General features: G+C 39.7%; 1 protein-coding gene and 1 long non-coding RNA gene across 6 annotated transcripts in view; one reads left to right on the top strand and one right to left on the bottom strand.

The window, feature by feature from the left end:
* LOC107662590 (syntaxin-1A-like) overlaps positions 1-25,712 on the top strand; it is a 30,212-nt gene extending 4,500 nt beyond the window's left edge. The window contains exons 2-10 of one of the 5 annotated variants that reach the window (XM_016452660.1): positions 1,606-1,680; positions 2,236-2,335; positions 6,035-6,109; positions 6,683-6,765; positions 6,868-6,976; positions 18,247-18,320; positions 19,526-19,663; positions 21,897-22,007; positions 25,066-25,712. In XM_016452660.1, the coding sequence (XP_016308146.1) occupies positions 1,606-1,680; positions 2,236-2,335; positions 6,035-6,109; positions 6,683-6,765; positions 6,868-6,976; positions 18,247-18,320; positions 19,526-19,663; positions 21,897-22,007; positions 25,066-25,143 (843 nt within the window). In that variant the 3' untranslated portion in view covers positions 25,144-25,712. Of the gene's footprint in view, positions 1-1,605; positions 1,681-2,235; positions 2,336-6,034; positions 6,110-6,682; positions 6,766-6,867; positions 6,977-18,246; positions 18,321-19,525; positions 19,664-19,754; positions 19,824-21,697; positions 22,008-22,727; positions 22,970-25,065 lie in introns of those variants that run through there. The other 4 variants (XM_016452657.1, XM_016452658.1, XM_016452656.1 and 1 more) reach the window with 4 other exon arrangements.
* Positions 11,338-14,166, bottom strand: LOC107662580 (uncharacterized). Its single transcript, XR_001631232.1, has 3 exons — positions 14,058-14,166; positions 13,898-13,960; positions 11,338-11,490 (listed from the first exon to the last, which is right to left on the bottom strand). It is a non-coding gene; the product is annotated as an uncharacterized LOC107662580 (long non-coding RNA).
* Positions 25,713-26,295: the final 583 nt, after the last annotated feature.

Here is a 26,295-nt window from a genome sequence, read left to right as displayed (position 1 = left end):
ATGACATAGTCGAGGAAAGAAACAGTGGAGACATAAAATCATCATTTCTTTCTACACAAGTTGTTTTAAAGTGGTCTCTGTTGGGTTGGGTGATATGGACCATAAACCATATCTCTGTATTATTAGGGTGAACTGCGATATTGATTTCTTTCATTGTATATTTTTAAGCGTATATGCATAATAATTACATTGACGTCACACTTGTTGGTGTATAAAGTATTTATTGGTTATTTCTTATTTGCCAATAGATAACATCAGTCATCATGTTGTTACTTACCTGCTTATCTTGCTGTTCCTGGGTTCGTTCTGTTCTGGTAACAACAGCCATACCATGTTGTACTGTATGTGTAGCTCTTATGTTGGTTTTTATTTAATTGTTTGACATGTATTGATTTGAATTGCTTACCGCGGTAGTTACTGTCGTTTGTTTATTCAAATGGCTGTGTATGAGAGTGTCATTAGAGAAATATGAATTGTAGATGAGGAGTTAATTCCATTGAATTGGTTTGTCCCAATTTTGATGGCAGGAAATATTAGGCTAGTATTTAAACCACATGTTGTAAGTTAGGACCAAAAAAAGGATGTGTTCTCAAGGACTGTGCCCAGATAAGGGTTTCTCTGCATTGTTTAGTGCTAGGTTTGCTGCTCCAACCATTTTCTTTGTGGTTTTGTGTAGCCCGGTGAAGGTGCTAGGCCTATATTTAAATTAGTTTTGTTATTTGGTTTATTTCCTTTTTGCTTGTTTGTACTTTGTATTTAGTTATCACCCTCATTTGTGTCTGTGGGGAGAAAATAAACCACTTTTTGCACTTCATTCCCCTTGTCAGACCATGCCTATCTAGTTCCTCCCTAGACCATCGGAAGCACGATATCTGACTTTGATGGCCATAAGGCTAGCAAGTTCAGTCACCTAAAAGTTTGCACATTTTCAGTATTTGCACACTCAGTTCAATGAATTTGTTTTTACAATTCATCTTATTTTAGGCAGTTTTACAAAGAATAGTGCCTCACAAACCTCCCAATTTACACGCTATCAGTTATCGCTATCAGTTTCTTTGTGTTATTGACAATGTGTCCAACCAATCACAAGTTAAGTATGGAGTGCCACAGGGTTCAGTATTAGGTCCTCTACTTTTCTCCTTGTATATGCTTCGCTTATTGTGGTCCCATGAACGGCAGTTCAGTTTTGCATGTATTACACATGACAAGATTGATTGTTTATAATTTTGTAAAACTTTTGCACACTTTACTGCATCATCTCTATCATGACGTCCTGTGCTGTTATTCTACCCGGCTCCATACATGGCTCTGACACTCCTGTGGTCAAAATGTTTCATTGCCGGATCAAAAGACTATTTGCAAACTAAGGTATCAGTGGACAGTTTTTTGTTGTCGACATTGTTGATTGATTCGGCCCTAATGATTGTATGGGCACAGGTCTAACAAATAGCTTGAATGCACTGTAAGTCGCTTTGGATAAAAGGATCTGCCAAATGAATAAATGTGAAATGACACTACAACTGTTCCTGCAATTACTACAATGACAAGTTCATTTTTTTTAATGATAATAAACCACCTAATGACTACCGTATTTCTGTTCATAAGGGAAAAGACCCAGAAGAGGTGGACGAGGTGGCCGTCGGTATTGAAAAGGGTTTCATGGACGAGTTCTTTGAGCAGGTTTGATATTAATATTGCTATTTCACTAATGAAATCTCCTTCTCTGGGATTTGTTTCCTGCTGCTGCATGATGCTCTATAATGACACGCAATTAACACATCATGTTAAGACCATAAAGAGCCATAAAACAGATTCACAGAAGAGCTTAAATGTGTTTGAACAGAGTCAGCACTAAACTTTGCAGTTGCGTTCTATTTATCAAGTAACACAGAAAACTTCTTTTAACCTGTTATATAAGATACATATGCAAACATACACTATACATATATAAATCAGCAGTTGACATATGAACAGGAAAACAAATGACTGCTGATCAGATTTGTGTTTGAAATATGAAAACATATTGGTAATTATTATTTATTTAGTTAATACATTTTTTGTAAAACTCTGAAGTTTTGTGACTCTTAATCAATTTATTTGTGAATCAACTATCTGTGTGTGAATTTATTTGAAATTTTGTGTCAGGTCTAACCCTGCAGAGATATGTGAAACAAGCTTTACTGATAATAAACAACATGTATTTGATCCGTTCTGAACTTCCCTCTTATCTCTCAGGTAGAGGAGATTCAAGGGTTCATTGACTCTCTGGCAGAGAAAGTAGAAGAAGTGAAAATAAACCACAGCGCCATCCTGGCCTCTCCAAACCCAGACGAGAGTAAGATCCTGCTACACATAAAGCCTTAATTAACTCACAAACGCATATGAAAAAGATTACAGTCTGTCGATCAGCTTCACCATTACAAATAATTTGTGTATCTCTGTAAGAACTTACGTGAACATTTAACTAGATTTCAGACATAACAACAGGACTGTTCTGATTGGCTGCATTCGCACAGCTACAGAATGTGGAGGTCGGTCCTGCTTCAGATGCTCAATACACTTCTGTTTACACTCGCTTCACTTATGAAAGACAGTGACTACATTACAAGTGACTCCATTAACCCTCATATATTTACTCAGATATATGCAGACCCTTATCAAGGATCCGGTTGTCCCTTTACACTTTATTTTAAGGTGCTCTTGTTACAGTGTAATTACACAAGAAAGTATTGAGTAATATTAATAATATGATAATTTTTTTTGTGTGTTTTTTTTCTTATTTAATTATTGTTCCTGGAGCTCATGGATTTGATTCTGAGAGGATAAACTGAACTGAGCTAATAAAATGTATACCTTAAATGCAATGTAAGTTGCTTTGGATAAAAGCCTTTATCAAATGCAAGCAAAGTACAATATATTTCAGCTGGCCTGTGATCTCTCTCTCTATCTCTCATGTCTCTGTATAAAGCACAAACGCACTCTGCTCCTGCTGATCGTCAGTCTTCACCGCTCTTGCCGTGTTTGACGTCATGGAATATTAGATTAGAAAGTGATTTTTAGCCCAGGATCTGGTACAGTTTTTTTTTATAGCCACAACTGCACCAAAAAATTGCCGAGACTCATGTGCAGTGAGCCATAAAAGAGAAGCAGATGTGGTCCAACTGTAAGACATCACACTGAGTTCTTGTCTGGTTGGGTTGTGTTACAGCCTGACGACGCTCATGACTGACAAACTAAAAGCCAGTGTTCTCCCACAATTACAGCAGTTATCAGTCATTTACTCACTCTGGTGTTGTTCCCATGCCATATGGCCGTTTTTTTCCCTCAGGACCTTGAAAAAAAAAAAGATGCAAAAGTATCACAGAACGGTTCCATGTGATATGAGCCATATATTCCAAGTGTTCTGGGGGCATATTATAGGGTTTGGTGAAAATCAATCCGAAACTGGAAGTGTTATTTAACGAAAATCCTGACATTGGCCATTAGTCTTATGTGCACGACTGCACATTCATGAAACTCATGCAATTCACCCCGAAAAAAGTGCACAATTTGGAGAAATCAAGATCAATAAAGGCACAAAATTAAATACAATGTCTAGAAATACCAAAGAAGTATCCATGCAGTTTCTTCACTGAGTTGAATATCTCCGGACTGGAACTCTGGTTGTCAGATGACAGTCAGAATGAAAATTGACAGATGTGAACACGATGTGAACTTGTTGCGATGAACACAACAGATATATTCACCTCAGAGAAGAAAGTGCTGCAATGTTAAGTCAGTAAAAATGAAACTAACAGAACATAACTTGACAGTACGTCCCCTCCCGGAAGGCGCGACCTTACGCCGTAACAGAAGCAATGAGGTGGGAAGAGAGAGAAGAGGTGGGGGCTTTGGAGGAGGACAAGGAGCAGGAGAAGGGGTGGTCCGCAAAGAGCAGCCAGGATGATTGCCCATGGCAAAGTCGATGGAAGGAGGAGCCATGGTGGAGGAAGTGGCTGACGAGAGCTCAGAGCGACCCAGGAGACAGCCAGGAGGAAGGCAACCCACGGCGGAGCTGAGGGAGGGAGGAGCCATGGTGGAGCCCTGGTGGGGTTGCTAAGTGAAACCATGGAAACGACTGGCCGAGGTGGAGCAGGTGGAGGTGGAGACACAGGCGGAGCCGAAGAGCTGCAGAGACCAAGCGACAAAGAAGGTCCTGGAGACCGAGGTGTAGCCACAGTGATGAGTGGCCAAGGTGAACCCAGGGAGCCGGAGGGAAGGAGGAGCCTGCCAGAGCCGAAGGGGTGGAGGGACGAGTACCTGTAAGTCCGTGGTGCAGGCAAAGTGATGTCTGACCAAGGCAGAGCCGGAGGGACAAGGAAACCCAGTAGAGCCGGAAGGATGACGTCCCATGGTGGAGCCGAGGGACTGAGGAGCCAAGGCGGAGCCAAATGGTCGATGGGCTCCACGGGTCCACACTCCATGGCGGAGCTAGGGACCAGAAGCCCCAAGGCGGATCAGGGCTGCATGGCAGGACTGATAGTGGAGCTGAGGGGCTGGAGGGCGCCAGCGGAGGTGGAGCCGAGGGAATGTCTGGCTTCAGTGGAGCGTGCAGGAGAGGAAAGCTTGGTAAGGAAGCAGGCTTAGTGATGAACAGGGCTGGTGACAACAAAGAACACACTGTGATGGACAGGACTGGTGACGATGAAGAACATTCAGTGCTGGATGTGACTGGTGACGAAGACTCTGAGCTGGACCAGCAACGACAAAGACACAGTGCAGGAAGGGACCAGTGGCAGAGAAGGTTCGCGGGTGGGAAGCAGTACTTCCGTTTCCCAATCAGTTAGCCATTCCTCTGTATCCAGCTCCACCAATATACCCGCCGGCATGGATGTGCACTCGTTCCAACTAACCTGATGGCACTCAGTCCTCAACGTAATCCTCCAGTGGCCATCCTCCTTAATGTAAGGCCAGGAGTTGCTCTGAAATATAGTCCATTATTCTCATTTTTGTTGGTCCGGTGTTCTGTAACGTTAAGCCCAAGGAAGATGAAGAAAGTTCAAAAACAGATCAAATAAAACATGTTTTTTTTTTAGAAAACAACAGAAGGTAATCCAAATAACAAGCCAAGCTACTGAACAGTGTGCACAATACACAAACAATTCTTAACTTAAGTCGTCAAGGTGATGAACAAGTTACAGACAGGTGTGATTGTTAATGAATGACCATGGTAACGGAAAGTGGTGGGAAACTAGAACAAAGGAACAGGAAAGTGATAAGTAAAATCCATGAAAATTAAACTTAACAGAGCATAACTGGGACAAGTACATAGATTGTACTTTGTGTCGTGTTTTTATCAATCTTGATTTCTTGTGTGCTTTTCCTGGTTGAGTCGTAGTGAACTGCTGTGCTAATCTCATGTATGTGCAGCCATGCACAGAAACCAACAGCCAAGGTCAGGATTTTTGTTAAATAATACATTCAATTTTGGTTTGTTTTTCACCAAACCTTATCTTATATCCCCCGAACACTTGGAATATAAGGCACGTGTCGCATGGGACCACTTGGTGATATACTTTTGCATCTTTTTTTTTTTTTTGTAAAGCTTGATGCTGATTGTTATCCACTGCCATTATATAGATGACTGCAAGCAGGACATTTTAGAAAAATTATCTTTTTGTGGTCCAAAATAGAAGGAAGGGGATACAGCTTAGAACAACACCAGGGTGAATAAATTATGACTTCATTTTAATTTTTAGGTAACCTTTACCTAACCTTTAGGTAATTTAGATATTTTCCTCTGGAAATAAACAGAGGAAATCAATATACAGACAGTCAAAACACTGTAACTCTCTGCATAAAATTGCTAAAAAAGCATTGCATTAAATTAAAGATGCCTTCAGTATTTCTAGAAGGGAATAGTTGGTAAATAATGTGTATGTCTTAGAATATTCTGAATATGCTGAGTGCATTACATATAGATATATTCCAGTAGCTGGAGATCAGAAATGATGTGCATGTAAACATGTTCTGTGTCTTTTTAATTTTATGACAGAAACAAAAGCAGATCTGGAGGAGTTGATGACAGATATCAAGAAGTTGGCTAATAAATTACGTTCCAAGTTAAAGAGTGAGTCCTTCATCCTCAACAACACACGTTGCAACCAGTTACATGTTGAAGCATTAAAGAATCAATTGCCTCTCTCTTCACCTGCCAGTCACACTCGAATCAATGTCCTACAGACTAGCTTACTTCAGTTTGAATGTGATAGACTGTAGTGAAATAGAAGCTCACTTAAAGTTTTATAAATAGCCAGAAACGTAATAGGCAGTCAGTCTAGTGACAATAACATTGTCTGATATGAGCACTCAAGCTTCAGCTGGTTCAAAATGCAGCAGCTAATTTAATAACCCTACCGGACGTCCTCCCAGTAGTGCGTTGCAATAATCTAATCTTGAGGTCATGAATGCATGAATAAGCTTTTTGGCGTTAGAAATAGAGAGCAGTCCATATCATTTGCATTTACTATCATTTACTAATGTTCCATAATATGATGAAGTGATTAGTGATGTGTCGTGTAAATGCTGAGCTCACCGTAACATAACACTGATTCCAGAGGATTTGGAATAACTTTGGTATTATTTATTTATCTTTACTCTCTTTAGCACTAGTAAATAATTGACCACAGCGATTTTTTTTTAGATATCCAGCAGACCATAGAGCAGGAGGAGGCACTAAACCATTCAAAAAATCCATCAGCTGATCTGAGGATACGGAAAACACAGGTCAGAGGGGTTGGACACGACTCCATTACAACCTGTTACTCACTGATGACTGGCAGATATGTTGTTGTGTGTACATTAATATAAGAGGTTTCTGTTTTTCAGCACTCCACCCTGTCACGTAAATTTGTGGAGGTGATGACGGAATATAATGCAACGCAGTCAGATTACAGGGAACGCTGTAAAGGACGGATACAGAGACAGCTGGAGATCAGTGAGTAAACACACTCTGGTAACACTTTAGTTTAGGGACCAATTCTCACTATTAAATAGTTGATTATTAGCATGCATTTTACTACACTGTTAATTTTTTTTTGTGTGTGAAATTACAGTATATTCCAGGTTAATAATTGCATTACTTTCACCGTAATTTCACAGTGGCACTTCTCTTGTATTCTTGTGAACAAACAGCATCATACTGTTTCTACAAAACAGATGTACTCTGAAGGCACCCAGCATGCAATGCAGCACGAATAGATCATGCTGTAGAGTTTTTTCATTCTTGTTGGTTTTATTTGTGCTATTGAACTTGTTTTCGGGTTCACGTTTAGCAGTTTGTGTTGTTGGTTTATTTTGTAATGCTGGTTTATGTTGTAAGTGTTGTCACGGCCGGCTCGCAAGCAAAGAAGGAGACAACACGTTGGATCATAATATAAAAAGGAATAACATTTATTAAAGTAAGATTAAATTAGAAAAGAACGGGACAAAAAACAGCACGAGGAAGGAAAGCGAGCGCATCTCAACTGAAGGGAACTGCTTAAATCTACCGGCATCAGCTCCAACACAGGTGTAAGTCCTCAGCCATAATGATGTCACTCACCCTAACTCCATCCTGCAAAACAAACAAAGGAAAAACACATACTGGGTTCATAACACCCTCCCCCATAGAAAAAGGTGTCCATTTATGAAACCCAACCTAACCCTTCACCCGATAACCCCACATACTGGAGAGCACCCACCACTCTGTCATACTCCCAATGTCCTCGGCAACTACGGGCCCTGTAGAAGCAATTTAAGAGAATCAAAGAGTAAAACTAAACATGGACAAATCAACAGCTAAGTCAGCCACCACATTGTCAGTACCTTTGATGTGTTGGATATCAAGGGCATATGATTGCAGAAAGAGGCACCAACTCTAGTGACAATAACATTGTCTGATATGAGCACTCAAGCTTCAGCTGGTTCAAAATGCAGCAGCTAATTTAATAACCCTACCGGACGTCCTCCCAGTAGTGCGTTGCAATAATCTAATCTTGAGGTCATGAATGCATGAATAAGCTTTTTGGCGTTAGAAATAGAGAGCAGTCCATATCATTTGCATTTACTATCATTTACTAATGTTCCATAATATGATGAAGTGATTAGTGATGTGTCGTGTAAATGCTGAGCTCACCGTAACATAACACTGATTCCAGAGGATTTGGAATAACTTTGGTATTATTTATTTATCTTTACTCTCTTTAGCACTAGTAAATAATTGACCACAGCGATTTTTTTTTAGATATCCAGCAGACCATAGAGCAGGAGGAGGCACTAAACCATTCAAAAAATCCATCAGCTGATCTGAGGATACGGAAAACACAGGTCAGAGGGGTTGGACACGACTCCATTACAACCTGTTACTCACTGATGACTGGCAGATATGTTGTTGTGTGTACATTAATATAAGAGGTTTCTGTTTTTCAGCACTCCACCCTGTCACGTAAATTTGTGGAGGTGATGACGGAATATAATGCAACGCAGTCAGATTACAGGGAACGCTGTAAAGGACGGATACAGAGACAGCTGGAGATCAGTGAGTAAACACACTCTGGTAACACTTTAGTTTAGGGACCAATTCTCACTATTAAATAGTTGATTATTAGCATGCATTTTACTACACTGTTAATTTTTTTTTGTGTGTGAAATTACAGTATATTCCAGGTTAATAATTGCATTACTTTCACCGTAATTTCACAGTGGCACTTCTCTTGTATTCTTGTGAACAAACAGCATCATACTGTTTCTACAAAACAGATGTACTCTGAAGGCACCCAGCATGCAATGCAGCACGAATAGATCATGCTGTAGAGTTTTTTCATTCTTGTTGGTTTTATTTGTGCTATTGAACTTGTTTTCGGGTTCACGTTTAGCAGTTTGTGTTGTTGGTTTATTTTGTAATGCTGGTTTATGTTGTAAGTGTTGTCACGGCCGGCTCGCAAGCAAAGAAGGAGACAACACGTTGGATCATAATAAAAAAAGGAATAACATTTATTAAAGTAAGATTAAATTAGAAAAGAACGGGACAAAAAACAGCACGAGGAAGGAAAGCGAGCGCATCTCAACTGAAGGGAACTGCTTAAATCTACCGGCATCAGCTCCAACACAGGTGTAAGTCCTCAGCCATAATGATGTCACTCACCCTAACTCCATCCTGCAAAACAAACAAAGGAAAAACACATACTGGGTTCATAACACCCTCCCCCATAGAAAAAGGTGTCCATTTATGAAACCCAACCTAACCCTTCACCCGATAACCCCACATACTGGAGAGCACCCACCACTCTGTCATACTCCCAATGTCCTCGGCAACTACGGGCCCTGTAGAAGCAATTTAAGAGAATCAAAGAGTAAAACAAAACATGGACAAATCAACAGCTAAGAGGAGTAAGGAGCTCTAGACCACATTGTCAGTTCCTTTGATGTGTCGGATATCAAGGGCATATGATTGCAGAAAGAGGCACCAACGAGTCAATCGCTGGTTTGGGCACCTTAAAGAGTGTAAATAAATGAGTGGATTATGGTCGGTATACACGACCAATGGGTCCGACACGGATCCCACATACACCTCAAAATTTTGCAGGGCCCAAATCAAAGCTAATGCCTCCTTCTCAACCACAGAATAATTTAACTGATAAGAAGAAAACTTTTTAGAAAAATAGCTAACTGGACGGTGAATGCCCGTATCATCAGCCTGTAACAGTACAGCTCCTGCACCCACGTTGCTAGCATCCACACACAACCTAAAAGGGCGATCAAATCGGGGAGCTGCTAACACAGGAGCAGAAACGAGCAATGATTTAGCTGCCTCAGAGGCTTCCTGACAGACAGAGGTCCAGACAAAAGCTGCTTTTGCTTTCAGCAAATTAGTGAGTGGGGCTACTACCGTAAAAAAATTACTACAAAATCCCCTATAGTAACCCACTAACCCCAAAAAATGCATCAACTCCTTCGTAGTAGGAGAAGGAAATCGATCGACTTACCCAAGTAAGTTACGGTGGCTTTGGCGAACTCACATTTGGCCAAATTTACCGTCAGACCAGCCTCTCCAAAACGAGCAAACAGGTCTGCAATACGACTCAAGTGTTGATCCCATGAATCACTGAAAACCACCACATCGTCTAAATAAACCACGACTCCCTCCAACCCAAAAACAACCCTATTCATAAGTCGCTGAAAGGTTGCGGGTGCATTTCTAAGGCCAAAACTCATAACATTATAAGAAAATAACCCCTCAGATGTAATAAAGGCAGAAATCTCTTGAGCTCTTTGGGTCAACGGAACCTGCCAATAGCCCTTGAGCAGATCGAATTTACTAACAAATTTCGTGGACCCAACTCGGTCAACACAATCCTCAATACGAGAACGCGGAAATGAGTCTGGCTTAGTCACTTTATTTATTTTCCGATAGTCGGTGCAAAACCGATAAGTTTCATCAGGCTTATTTACAAGCAAGCAGGATGCCCAGCTAGAAGATGATGGACGCGCAATGTCGTTTTCCAGCATATACTGAATTTCAGCCTTAAGATGCAGGAGTTTATTTGGGGACACCCGATAAAAATGCTGGTGAATGGGCTCAGCATCCCCAATGTCAATATTGTGCTCTAACCAGTGCGTACGTGAAGGTACATCACCAAATAAAGAGACATGACGGTTAATAAGAGCAATCGAGTCAGCACATTTACTCTCTGGCAAATGGGCCTACATTTTATGCAAATTTTTAAGAGTCTCTGAATTTTTAAGACGTCCTCTAACAGTATCGTATCCTCTGGAAAAGAAACTCCTTCATCAATTTCCTCCTCCAAAAGAATAGGTGAAGTACTCTCAACTACCAATACAGGCTTCACCTCAATCTTGGCGTCTAACGCTTTGTGAGAACGACAATAATAGGGCTTCAACAAATTAATATGACACAACTGTGTTGACTTCCTTCTATCTGGGGTGGCAATCAGATAGTTTAAATCAGTAACTTGTTTTACCACCATAAAAGGACTGGTATACTGAGCTTGAAACGGTGAGCCCTCCACAGGTAACAGAGCCAACACTTGATCGCCGGGCATAAATTGTCGTTTCTCAGTTCGCCAATCATAAAGTGACTTCATACGCCTCTGCGAAGAACACAATTGTTCTTTTGCCATCTTATCTGCTTCATACAATCTACGCTTAAAGTCATTCACGTAACTTATCAAATTTTTGGGTGGTGTATTTTCAGTCCAGTTATCGTGGAGCACAGCCACCAACAGTATGCCCAAACACCAAATCATTGGGACTGAACCCAGTACTTTCCTGACATACCTCACGTGCTGACAACATCAGCCACGGCAGTCCCTCCTCCCAATCCCCCTCCATCTCCGTACAATACGCACGTAGTAAGGACTTAAGCGTCTGATGGAAACGCTCCAAAGCCCCCTGACTTTGGGCGTGATAAGCACTAGCTTTATTGTGCTTAATGTGCAGCAGCTTCAAGACCTGAGAAAACAAGTGAGAGGTAAAATTAGAACCCTGATGACTCTGCACAATCTTCAGAATGCCAAAAATGGAAATGAACTGAGTCAGAGCTTTCACCACTGATTTCGCAGTGATCGTACGGAGGGGATAGGCCGCAGGGTACCGAGTAGATGCACACATAACAGTGAGCAAATAAATACTACCTGATTTTGATCTAGGCAACGGGCCTACACAATCAATAATCAGATGCTCAAATGGTGGACTGTCAGCCAGAATAGGAAACAATGGGGCAGGTTTGATCGTCTGATTTGGCTTGCCAGTTAGTTGACAAGTATGACATGTCTTGATGTACTTTGACACATCTTTCTTCAATTTTGGCCAAAAAAAATTACGAAGGATTCTGTCGTAGGTCTTTTTAACCCCTAAGTGACCTGCAAGTTCATCATGAGAAATCTTCAACACAAGTGAGCGATACTTCTCTGGCACTACCACTTGTATAATAGAATCCCCTGCAAAGTCACTCTACCATGTGGAATCCACTTCCTCACCAACATTCCATCCTGTAAGATATAACCATGAGCAACATGTCTAATTTCATCAGACGACATCACACTCTCAAAAAGTTTGTAGAGAGAAGAATCAAGTTGCTGCTCCTGTATCAATTCTGAAAGAGAAACAGAAAAATCACCAGGCAAAGAAAATGTTGATCTTACTACAGTAGAATCAGAGGACAACGTTGGTTGTGCAGAGGCCATGGATCGGGTCACAGCAAACCACCGGAGGTGAAAAGGTATCAGGCCAAACCCTGTCTCCAGCCAAATTATTTCCCATTATTATATCCACACCCTCCACTGGCAAAGAAGGACGCACACCAACCACCACCTCTCCACTCACAAGTTGAGATGACAACATTATTTTGTGTAAAGGAACAGACAAGACATTTAACCCAATTCCTTTAATAAGCACACTAGTACCAGTGTCACTCAAAGATGAAAATGGCAACATATCCTGCAAAATAAAGGACTCTAACGCTCCCGTGTCCCTCAATATCGTCACTGGAACTTTTGTCTCTTTACCAACAATCGACACATGCCCATAGGTAATAAAAGGTGCATAATCTCCATGTTTTATGGGGTTCACTGCTGTGGGAAATCCCTCACAAGATGAGCTAACAGGATTTAACACTGGTGCCACAAGGACAGCTGGCTTAATATGAGGAGCCTTTCCCCCTTTAGTCTTAGCTTTTAGTACAGGCCGTTCATTCTTCCAGTGGCCTTTACCACGGCAGTAATTACAGATCAGAGATGAACTTCTAGGTGTGCGATCTATTTTATCTTCAAACACTTCATCCCTTCTCCGAAACTCAAAACTACTCTTATGTGTCAAAACATAATCATCAGCTAACTCAGCAGCTGTGTCAGCTTTCTGCTCATTTATATATGTCGCAATGCGAGCAGGAACAGAGTTCTTAAACTGCTCAAGCACTATTAAGTTACTCAACTCCTCAAAGGTGGTTACCTCAGATGCCATACACCAGCGGTTAAATGCAGTAGTGAGCTCTCTAGCAAACTCAACATGAGCCTCATTAACTCCCCTGGACAACGTTCTAAATATCTGTCGGTATGCTTCTGGTACTAACTCGTACGCTTTTAAAACTGCAGCCTTAACAATATTGTAATCTTTGCAGTCTGAAGGTGAAAGCGCAGAATAAACTTCTTGAGCCCTGCCAGTAAGCACGCATTGTAAAAGCAGTGTACGTTCTTTACTAGGCCAACCTCTTGCTTCCGCTATCCACTCAAACAGTATAAAAAAGGTATCCGGATCTCGCTCATTAAATTTAGGAACTAAACGCAAATTACCAGCAGTGTCAAATGTTTGAGAAGTACCCTGACCAGCATCACCTGAGCCATTATTTAGTCCACCTTCTCTTATTATGTCTAAACAGTATTTTTGCAGCTCAATATTGGTCTGTTAATTTCTATTTTTTTCACGCTCTACTTCCAATTTCACACGCTCCTGCTCAATCTGTAACAACAATAACCTTTCCTGTTGCTGAAAAGTTAAAGAGTTAACCTGAGATTTAACTTGACCGGCAGTAGCTGGCATTTCAAACAATATACACTGTTAGTTTTAAGTGTTTCTCTAATGGTACTATCCTTTACCCTTCTATCTCCAATCTCAATTCCATAATTATCCGCAATTTTGAATAATTGATCTTTTGTACACGAATCAAGCAACGCTTCACAAGGAGAACTAATAAAATCTTCGACTAGATTAGACATGCTTCCACCTTATATATATATATATATAAAAAAAAAAATTACATTATACCACTCGTTCCAAAAGGGAACGAGCAGCTACACCTAACAAGGGAACACCAATACTATTCAAAATTCCCCCCACAATAGGATTTGCAAAAACCACTTACCCTCTTTAACCTCACATAGAGAGACCGCCAACTACGGACACCAGCAATTCATTGCATTCCGTCCTTGAAACAAACAAATCCAACGCATATTTCCTTCAAAATAATGCATAAAACACCCCAAACAATAGCGCTACCACAACAATCGCTCTTCCGATTTTACCTTAGGTTAATCGGCATGCTGAATTTCCTTACAAAATAACTGAACGCAAACAAAAGCAAAGTGCTTTCAAATCATGTCGAAAAACAATAGGATTTTTCAAAAATGAAAGGATGAGCCCCCATTTGTCACGGCCGGCTCGCGCAACAAAGGATAAATTGATGCTGAAAATTCAGCTATGACTCATATAAATAGATATTTTAAAGTTTGGTGAAAACCATTATTTAAAACTATATATATATATTGTCACGGCCGGCTCACAAGCCGCGACAAAGAAGGAGACAACACATTGGATCATAATAAAAAAAGGAATAACATTTATTAAAGTAAGATTAAATTAGAAAAGAACGGGACGAAAACAGCACGAGGAAGGAAAGCGAGCGCATCTCAACTGAAGTGAACTGCTTAAATCTACCGGCATCAGCTCCAACACAGGTGTAAGTCCTCAGCCATAATGATGTCACTCACCCTAACTCCATCCTGCAAAACAAACAAAGGAAAAACACACAACCAACAAATATGACCCATACTGGGTTCATAACAGTGTTGGTTTTATTTGTTGAATGTTACCATTGTTGTGTTGTGTATGTCGAGGATTGATTTCACATCTTTCAAAGCTGTTTCTCAGCAGTCGCTTCACTATTGTGAAAGATCCATCCACAAACAGTTATGAATATGAAATAAATTAATCTTCATGCTTAAAATAAAATCTTCATGTTCATGCTAAGAATAGTTTAACTATCTTAAAATCAGGAAATTTGCTTATTTCGTATTCTAACTTGTCTTCATTTGTCACACTTCTGACATGATTAGATCAGAAATTTGAATATGAATATACAAGCATTTTATTGCGCATGTGAATTAATTCTACCTGGCAGCGTCTCTCTACTAGTAGTGAAGCTGTGGGATTTAGTTATTAAGAAATATATGCTTGAACTTTTCAGTTTCTAAGCTATTTTATTGAGAAATCACAGAACAGTGTTGACAATACATTTCCGCGCTGAATGATTCTGTGTGCACGCGATCTGCGCGTGATGCACGAACTACTGTCTGTATGTGTGTGCGTTACAGTGCAGCAGCGCATTAGATTAGAACGGCGATTAATTTACCTGTACAATAGGCTGTTTAAAACGTGCATTCTCCCATTCAATTTCGAGCATCCAGTAATATAATCACACGTCTTGTGGAGCGCTTTCGGAGTATGCATTTATTTGTCATTTTAACTGTTCGGAAACGGAGCGTAAATGTGGAAGTCCTTCAAAGATTTCTTATCCTGTTGCGCCCTCTGTAGGACCAACGACTAGTCGACGTCAAGCTTAAAGCATCCTGGCAGAGCATTGAAGTCGACTAGTCGATTAGTCAGTGCAACCCCTAGTTCTGAGTCACTTCCAAATGTGGTTTTAAATCAGATATAGAGCTGATATCTGGACATCTGACCGATGTCTAAAAATGTAAAACTGATTCCCATCATAATGCCAAGCTGCCACATTTACTCACAAAGATAACTTTTCTTAATGTTGTACTATGAAGCAGACGACCTGTATGCGTTCACGCAAACTCCCAGCTTCTTGAGGCAGAAATTTGATATATAGGTAAGAGATTGCGCACACAGAAACAGTTAGGAGCACAGAAGCTTTTTCAGCTGTTACCCCATGATTTTTTAATAAAATGGCTTTGTCACTGAACGATATATATTTCACAGCAACAAGATGATAACATTACTGTTTTTTAAGCAATTATACTTACATCTTCACTATTATATAGAAATGCTGCACAGATGCAAGTAATTCACACACGTATAATCTATTTCTCTTGGTAAGACATTCAAATAATTATAAACCTACTGTGCTACTTTATTTTACTTCAAAATTGTTTGTGCTACAAACATCAATGACAGCTTTATTATGTCCATGCTTGATCAAGTACAAGTGGGATAAACCACATCTAGGTGTGCATTAAAGTCAAAATATATACAGTAAATAAATCTATATAGCATCACCAATGGATTTGAGTTAATGTAAACAGTATATTACAGTAAACATATTGGATACGAGTTGTAGCTTAAGTGAATGTAAACAGGTGGGACAAAAAAAAAGGATATGGTCAGAAGATTAGATTAGCGTCAGGGTTCTGTCACTTCGGTCTAGTTTATTCATGGTTTTGTGACAGAGCCCTGACACTCCCATCATGTCGTGTTTTTATGTGAGCGCAGCTTCGAGTGTGCTCGAGCCGTGCGCTCTCTTGTCTGCGTGTCTTGTTTCATGTCGGCACTCATATCTTGTTCAGATTCAGTTTCAGTTTGGTGTCGGGGTTCGGACACACGCACTCCATGTTCTGTTTTGTTGTGGGAGCGTGCGGTCTCGAGTTCGCTCAGGCCGTACGCTTTTCTGTCCTCGTGTCTTGTGTTGTCGCACGCAGCTCGTGTTTTTTCGGCTGCGTGCTTTCATGTTACGTCTTGTGCTGTGTAGCACGCAGCTTGTGTTTTTCATTGGCTGCATGCTTTCATGTTGTCATGTCTTGTGTGAACACGCGGCTTATGAGTATTCTCATTAGCTGCGTGTTCGTGTCTTGTTTTGTTCAAGCACATGGCTTGTGATTTGTTTTGCTGGCCATGTGCTTGTGTTTTTGTTTTGTGTGAGCACATGGCTTTTGTATTGTTTGGTTTCTTGTGCCATGTGCTCTCATGTCAATTGTCTAACCCCACCCATCTTGTTACCTGTTTATTGGTTTATTTGCCCCGTGTTTCCCTTATTAACCTCCTAATTTGCTCCCTATTTATTCTCCTTGTGTTTGCAGTCCTGTGTGAGTTTGTCGTCAAATGTTGTGTGTGCCTTGTGTCTTGCCTTGTCCTGCCTTGCCAGTCGGTTTCCCCTACGGGGTAGTTTCTGTTTGTTTTGGTTTATTTTTTTTATTAATAAAAGCCCTGATTCCTCCTGCGATTGAGTCCTCGCCTCATCCCTTCATCCCCAACCCTGACAATTTGTGCATTATGCCTTGCAATGAAAATCAAATTCTAACATGAAAGCTTCAATTAGACCACTGAGTGCCAGGTTTTAATGTCAGGATTGCTTTAAATATGTACCAGAGGTATGCAACAGGTCATGCATTCCCTGGGAATCGAAACCATGACCTTGACGTTGCTAGCGTGGGTTCTGTGTCAAAAGGATTTTTCTTGTGACTCAAGAGGAGTGTGCACATCACTACGTCCTCTATAGGATTATATGGTTCTGGGGAGAACAGATAACCCCCATCTGTCTGACAGGCCTCATTCGAAAAACAAACGCCACGACAATGTCCACAGTACAGCTCTGCATTCAGTGTGTAATCAAGTCTGAGTCACGATACATCCAGATCACAGATGTGTGATCACTCCACACAGTTCATTATTAACTCAATGAGCCACTAATTACAGACTGTCAGGGGTGAACAATGGTGCATGTCACCTCACTGTTTCAGGCTAGTGATTCTCTATTGTTTTTCTCGATTCTCATTTCAAAAAGTGCAGTAGAATTGTTTTTGTGTAATTAGCCCTTTAGAGAAACATTTCCTCCATAATGGATTTGCTCTTAACTTGACCCTTTACATTACATTTTCTGTGAAACCAGAAGGTAGTCTATTACTAGCAGTATTGTTTTGGTTCAGTCAGAGTGTACATTCATCACAGTTGTTGTGTATTTCTGTTGTTTGGTGAAAAACATGGTAACATAAGATTAGGGAGCACATGTTCACTGCTGACTATGACGTTTGCTTATTATTAGTTAGTAAGGTAGTTGTTAAGATTAGGATTAATGGATCTAGAATATGGTCATGCAGAGTAAGGCATTAATATGTGTTTTATAAGTACTAATATACAGCCAATATGCGAGTAATATGCATGCTAAAAAGCAACTAGTTAATAGTCAATAGTGTTCCCTAATCTAAAGTGTTACCAAAAACATTTACCCATCAACCCATGCGTCATACTGTAGTCTGGAGAGATGCAAAACTCTGCATATTCATGTTGACTTTAAAATCTATTTAATGAAATTACTAAACCTCAGATTTAACTACAGTCACATGACATTATGCATGTCTGCATAGATCAAATATGCATTGTATGTTTGAGTCTTTTTATATCAAAGACAAACATTTTAACCCATGCTACTTTGTGCTATAACACTAGCAAGATATTAATGTTTTTTTTTCTTTGTAGCGGGAAGAAATACAACAAATGAGGAGTTGGAGAGCATGTTAGAAAGTAACAACCCCTCCATCTTCACTTCAGGGGTGAGTGGATGTATATAGCATCATATATTAGTACAGTAAAAATGTGCATTCTTTAAAGAAACAGACGGAGAAATGTGTAATAAAGTTATGCAGTTTCTCAGTGTATTGTACGTTTGGATTTTTTTTTTTTTTAATGTAAAAAAGTTAAGTTTTTGGCAAAGGTAAAAGCCCTTTTGAAATGTAAATTCATATCTGTACAGTAGAGGGCGCAGCTCAAACAAACCTTTCAGCTGTGCTACTATTCTGGATTGCGTGAAGAATAGGATACAGGAGACGAAAGTTCAACACTTTGTTCTCAATCACAATAAACAAACACAAAAAATATTAAATGTTCATCTAAAGTCATTTTTGCTAGTATATATGATGTATAAATCTCAATTTCAAAAAATGTACCCTTATGACTGGTTGTGTGGTCCAGGGTCACATTTGTGTTATTTAATTGTGTTATTTATTGAGTTTGCATTTCACTGTTTTTATTAATTTCTCAAAATACTGAATCTGTTTTTGTGTGAGTGAGATGAATAAATGCATGATGACATTTAGTCTAGATCGACAGTAACATCATGTTCACGCAGCGCACACAACGCCTCTGCACAAGAATATAACACAATTTACAAATACGCTTATAGCCTTCGTGAATTTTATCTGATGGCAATGAATCTCTCACTTCTTTTTATTCCTTGGGTCCTATAGAATCGATAAGATACAGTTTGCGACAGTCTGCCTTTTTTTTTCTGTTCCCTATTTTCAGTCCAAAACTTACTGTTTTAAACTCCTCGCAGACTGTTTGTCCGATTCTCACCAAATATCATAACCAGACCATTATTAAAGCACAAAGTGTTGTGTCTCAAAGGTATGGCACTTTTCCTCTTAGTTAATTGTGAGTGAGTAATGTTTGGGTTAATCAACCGAGTGTTCAGGATTACTGTCACAATAAAGGATAAACCTGCTTTCTAGAGCACCCCGCAGTTGAGTTTTACTGGAAAGCAGCTTTGAGAAATGATGACTATGGTGGGATGGGGCTCTAAGGAGGTCTAAAGAGTCGTATTTTGTAAGATAGGAATTTTCAGCCAATCCCCTTCTCAGAACATCCTGCATTTTTTTTTGTTGTTGTTGTTGTTTTTGCTCTCAGTAAAGCAGCCAGTGATTAAAGCAGAATTATGTTGTAAAACGTCCTCATTCTCACTTTTTAATTTTTGCTCCAGATCATCATGGACTGCAACATCAGTGAACAGGCCATGAATGAGATTGAGACGCAGCACAATGAAATCATCAAACTGGAGAACAGCATCCGTGAGCTGCATGATATGTTCATGGATATGGCCATGCTGGTGGAGAGCCAGGTGAGCTTCACTGACAGATGATTAAACAGCTCTGTGTCACTATCAATAACACAAAATCTGGAAACTGACCAGTGGATATCTATTTTTACAGGACATAATCAAACCCAGTTAAAATTGGGTTTAGTGTGACATGTAGAAGTGAGCCCTAGTCCTGCAGCATTTGAGACACTTGATCTGATGAATCACATTCACACTGTAAGGGACAGACAAGAACTAAAACAGCGGTAAAGCAGTTGCAGTGTTTAGTCAGACTGCTTTCATGGGTGCGCAGTGAACCAGTCAGTCGGCTGGCATCTCAACTCACCCACATTATGGTAACTTCAGAACTCAGAAATGAAACATAACGTGTGGCGGCATCTTCAGTCGTCAAACAAACACAAACACTGTCTTCCAGCAGCTTCTGCACTTTTGAGCTCTTTGCAACAGTGACTGTATGATGTTGAGATCCATCTTTTCACACTGAGGATAACAGAGAGACTCATACACAAGTATTGATGCTCAAGAAGGTAGCAATGCTTTAAGAGCCGAGGGGAATAAACTTGATGGTCAAGGTGAATTGTTCCTATGTTTTCTGGGAAACATGTAAATATCTTATGTAGCTTCGGAAGAGCGGAAGTACATAAAAAAATAAGATCTTTAAACAAAATAAAAACAGTTTATGGGCCTGTTTACACCTGGTCACTTCATATGTTTTTTCTGATCAAATAGCTATCCGATCGTGTAAAGACCAGGTGTAAATGCCCTCCGAAACGCATTCGAGACGGATATAAATCCGATCGCTCAAACCACTTCAGGAGGTGGTCTGGGCCGCATTCCAGACGAAACTGGACAAGTGTAAATGCATCTGGTGGTTGAAACCACATATGTAAATTTTACTCCTCCCAAAATGATAAAATAATAAACGTGTGAGAGCGTGTTATAGGCTATATGACAGCAACACGCATCACTGCGGACGAGTAGCTGAGTATCTCTTCAGCAAGCCGACGTGCAAACTGCCACGAATGAAGCTGAAAGACGCAGATGGTCAACACACAATCATCTTCATTAAAAGTAGTAAGACAAACTTATCTTTCCAGTGCTGATGCCGCGCGCTCTCCTATTGCGGTCTTTGATCTTGAAATGAGCTGATAATTAATAAAATGCAGCGCTTATCTTTTGATTTCGTTGACGTGAACTCAAATTTTAATATAGTGCGGGAATTGAAGATCGGATTTATATCCGTTTTGCAATGACACATTTATGTGGCCAAGTGTAAATGGAAACGTTTTAACAAATCAGATAGATATCCGATCAGTGAAAACGCATGAAATGACCAGGTGTAAACAGGCCCTATACCAGTCATCGAAGGGAAATTAACGAGACACAGGTGAACATGATGAGTAGCCAAGAAAACAAACCAGGGCATAAGAGCCAAGGAAACATGAACATGGGAACAGTGGAACAAAATAAACTTCAGAACAGCTATATTTTAGCAATATAAAACCCATGACCACTCCATTTGATAATTATTCTGTCCTGTCTTAAACAATCAGTGGCTCAAAAAAACAAAATCAAGTCCTGTCCTACATTTTTTTCTCATTCAAGAAGCAGTTTCACTCATCTATACGTACTACAAAAGAAAAGACGATTGCAATTTCCATTTCCAATTTTCTTCAATTTAAACATTCAAGCAAATTGAGCGCTCTTTTGTATCTTATCATGGTTGAACAGACAAATGCACACAAAATTACCATTCTGTCATGTCCTGAGCTGGCATCTATGCACTTCCTTTCACTGAGCCCTTTGAATTGTATACATGTTTTCGATTGGCCGTCATTGGAGATAGATGCCGTTTGCAGTCAGATGTAATTATAGCATCTACCAGCAGGGGCTAAAACTTTGACCCCCTGTACACCTTGAGCTCTATTTTGTTCAGTGCTAAATATATTTACTGCAGTGTGCCATTACCCAACATATTCTCCATGAAAACAAGAAATGGTCACGTTCATTCAGTAAATAGTGTTTGGTGAGCTGTACTTTCCTGTTTTCTTTCAGGGAGAGTTAATAAACAATATAGAGAAGAATGTCTGCAGTGCACAGGAATATGTGGAAAAGGCCAAAGAGGAAACCAAAGCAGCTGTCAAAGTCCAGAAGACTAGCAGGACGGTGAGATTGAATCCATTAAACTCCTCTGAAATCACCTTTCTCTTTTTCTTTCCTCTTTCTCTTGGGCCGTGTCTCCTGCTCTGGTCAGGGAGATATGATAGACCGTATAGAGTATAATGTGGATCATTCAGTGGATTACATTAAGGATGCATTGTTAAACACCAAGAAGGCTGTAAAGTACCAGAGTAAAGCGCAAAGGGTGAGTGGAAGATACGTCAGTGCCTGCTGTCTGTCCTGCATGAGCTCATTTCTCGCCTTTTCCTATTCCCACTCCTTATAGTGTTTAATGGGAAGCTTTGTCTGTGTGCTGTCAACTTTAATCTAATGCTCTCATTCTCAATCATTGAGGTGCTGAATTCATTTACACAGAAATTAGCCAATAATAGTTCACCCAAAAATGAAGATTTGCTGTAAATGTGCTCACTCTCAGTTCATCCGAGATCAGGATGAGTTTGTTTCTTCATCAGATTTGTAGAAATGTAGCATTGCATCAGTGTCTCAGCAATGGATGCTCTGCAGTGAATGGGTGCCGTCAGAATGAGAGTCCAAACAGCTGATAAAAACATCACAATAATCCACAAGTAATCCACAGCACTCCAGTCCATCAGGTAACATCTGGAGAAGACAAAAGCTGAAACAAATCCAGCATTAAGACGCCTGCAACTTCAGACTGTTGCTTCCTTTATTCATAATATTGCCTTCTCCATGGAAAAAAGCATGCAGTGCAGCTGAGCTCCAGTCTCATTTTGTTCCACTGTAGAAGGAAAGGGTTTGGTACAGGAGAAACGGATGGCTAGATTTTCATTTCTGGGTGAGCTAGCTAAACCTAGTTGTTAAGGTTTGTAATACGTTTAGTGCTGAGATATCATGAACTGAAGATCCCTGCAGCCCTCTCACGTTCTGTCCATATCGCCCACAGAAGCTGATCCTGATCGGCGGTTGTGTGTCCGTCTGTCTTCTCATCCTCATCATCTCTCTAGCCATTGGATTGAGCTAACCCAATCACTCCGCTGTCTGCTCGTGACAGACAGGAGCTCAGGACCATCTGTTTGCATACTGTATTATTTGTGATATAGCCGATAGATTCAGTAGATTTTGTTTTTTTTTAAATCAGACATGCTGGGAAATTACATACAGACTGAGTGTGTTAAAGGGGTCCTATTATGCTCTTTTACAAAGTCTTGTCAATTTGAGCGTGATTTAAACCCGGATGATTGTAAACACTCTAAGTTCATCTGCCTTGGGAAAGCTAGCGTGTCTCAGACATAGTGATAACACTTGTTGCCTTCTCTAGTGCAGCTCAACCAGGTCTCGTCCCATTCGTCGATATTTGTGATATCACAAATCCCAGAAAATATGCGTTGTAGTCCAAACGAGTCGTTCGTTGTAGTTTTTGAAAAGTGATTTCTGTTAAATATCTCCTTTTGAAGTGGACTTTGAGCTTTGTAACTTCGCAGATCTTTTTTATGCTCAAACAGCAACATTACAGAATAACTAAAGTTGAAAAAGTGAAAAAGCATAATAGGACCCCTTTAAATGTACTGAAATACAAAATGAGATGAAATGGGCTACGATGTGCAGTGTCTAAAAAGTATTCACTTTCTGTAAAGTTATTGTTTTACGTGTCAGTTGACTTTTTCTGATCAACAAAATATTCAAAGAAGGCAGACAATACTATTACCGTGTGAATTTCAGCACAACACTTCCTTTTCAATGGTCAAAAAATGAGATGTAAGATTTAAGTAGCTAAACATTCCATATTTGACAACCCTGAGTTACGAAATATTTAATGACCGACAGTAAATCCAGGAATGCAAGCAATTCAAAAGGAGCCGTTTTCAGCATATTAGACATATTACTATACAATAAATCTAGTTCTAAATTTCTACTGTTTTATATCCTACTCAAATATTGTCATTCCAGACCCAAATGCTTTTGTCATGGAATTCTGTTTTTACTTGTTTACTTTTTTCACTGACAGATGAAAATTAAAAAAGACTGACATGGTTTTAAAGCCTTCCCATTTGTGCCTTCTAGGCATCTTAAAATGCACATATGTAGATCAGGGGAATCTAACATTTTCCCAGCGCATATGCCTGCCAAACCCCTTAAGAAAGCTCAGCTTTTCTAAACCTAATCTAAAACCCTGTGTACGGCCATGAACCCCATCTGGGTTTTTTTTTTTTTTGCAGTGTTAATTTTCCTCATGGTCTTAAGTTCTGCCTCAATGCTGAATCTTCCAGATAGAGGAGAATCTACACTGCAATCAGTGGCTAGACTTTGATTACACACATATGTGACCCTGAAGCACAAAAGCAGTGTTAAGTCTCTGGGGTATATTTGTAGCAACAGCCAACAATACATTGTATGGGTCAAAATTATACATTTTTCTTTTATGCCAAAAATCATTAGGATATTAAGTTAAGATCATGTTCCATGAAGATATTTTGTAAATTTCCTACCGTAAATATATCAAAACTTAATTTTTGATTAGTAATATGCATTGCTAAGAACTTCATTTGAACAACTTTAAAGATGATTTTCTCAATATTTAGATTTTTTTGCACCCTCAGATTCCAGATTTTCAAATAGTTGTATCTCGGCCAAATATTGTCCGATCCTAACAAACCATACATCAATGGAAAGATTATTTATTCAGCTTACTTATTTATTCAATGTCGAAAAATTGACACTTAAGACTGGTTTTGTGGTCCAGGGTCACTTATGATTGTCATTTAGCTATTTATGTCACTGATATGAAATCCATTTCTTGCACCAGTGATATTTTAGGCGCTCCATTCTACTGAGGGTGAATACTTTTTATGGGCACTTTTTATGTCTTTGCCTCTGTTTGTGTTATGTACCGCTGTGTGTCACATGCCTGCTCAGCATTGTGGCATGACTGTAAATGGTAAACAGTGTTATGCATTTGCTACACTCCTTATGTTCAAAATGATGCCATCTTGGAAAGCAGTGTTGAGCTAACTGTTGTTTACTCTTAGAACTTAACATTTAACATTAGACTACACATGCATTAACCAAACCGAACAGATTGCAACAGTATATACGTTTTGTAAATTAATCTGTAACATGTTATGTCATAATGAATGAAACCCTCAGCATCCTCAAACTGCTCTCCATGAATCTTTAAACATGCAATGACATTTCTGCCTGGGTCCTCTACTTTTCATGCTGCCTGGAATGTTTTATCTTAAATTTAATTTGATTTTTTTTTTCTTGAACTCTTCCAAATGCAGAAGAAAATCATGATTATTATCTGTTGTGTGCTGCTTGGAATTGTTGTTGCCTCTATCATTGGTGGTGTGTTGTCCTGAATGACACACATACAGCGTGATGTGTTTAGAGCGGATAATAAAGAGAATGAATGTTTGTTTCTATGTGAGGCTGGACTGAACTACATGGCTTGCACTAGATGTCAACTAATGTCGACTCATCAAACCTGAGCAAAAGTCATGTAGTGTATTCTAGCCTTTATTCTGGCTATCGTAGGTCATTGTATTTTTTCAAGAATTAAAACACAGGTCGCCTCTGAACAAAACAAAATGTATCATCTGTCAGTGTGATACTTTGAGGCTCTTTGAAGCAAACAAATTCTCTCAATCTATAGTGATAAACAGAAAGCAGTGTGTGCCGTTATCATTAATGAGCCACTAGTCTTCTTTAAATTGCAAATAAAGATCTGTGTATATTTTATTCTGTTGTTGCAAGTAAAGTTCCAGTTTATTCACACCTCAGATTGTTTCCAGATGTTTGTGTGCTTCATATACACGTGAATGTCTAAAGAAAACATGCATTACTCGATTTTAAAGTCCTCTAATTCATTATAAGTAAAGTGCTGTATAGACATGGTTTCAGAGGACGTCCTCTCCATCTGCCCTGCGAGTCACATTTTGAGTTTGTACATAAACGTGCAGAATCGTAACTGCATCTTAAATGGCTTGACAAAAACATGAAATGACAAAGAAATGTGGCACTAAAGATAACAGTCAAAACAAGAGTACATATTGACTGCCTCCATGCAATAAATGAACTTATTAAAATGATTAAGAATGTCCAGCTATGTTATGTTAAAGGTGACATATCATGAAAATCTGACTTTTCCAGGTGTTAAGTGCTATAATCAGGTCCCCGGTACATCTACCAACCAAGGAAACGTGAAAAAGATTAACCCAGTAACTTAGTTTTGGGAAGCCTTTTTCTGCAAGCGTCTGAGAAAACGAGCGCGTCTGATTTCGCTCCCTTGGTGACGTGGCAAAGATCTCATTATAATATTACCGCCCCTTAATCTGTAAGTTTACACCCACGGCGCCGTCATTGTGATTTCACAAGCTACAACGGTGTACTAGTTCTAATGCCGTGGTGAAAGTTTGAGCAAAACATGCTAACTGTTCTGTGTTTGGCTGCACAGACGAGCACAGAACACCGTTTAGAGTCCCAGCCTCAGAGGAGCCAACAGAGCAGTGCAT

Source organism: Sinocyclocheilus anshuiensis, unplaced genomic scaffold, assembly GCF_001515605.1.
Source record: "Sinocyclocheilus anshuiensis isolate Anshui unplaced genomic scaffold, SAMN03320099.WGS_v1.1 scaffold1478, whole genome shotgun sequence".
Taxonomy (NCBI): Eukaryota; Metazoa; Chordata; class Actinopteri; order Cypriniformes; family Cyprinidae; genus Sinocyclocheilus; species Sinocyclocheilus anshuiensis.
This window is presented reverse-complemented; position numbering and strand designations above follow the sequence as displayed.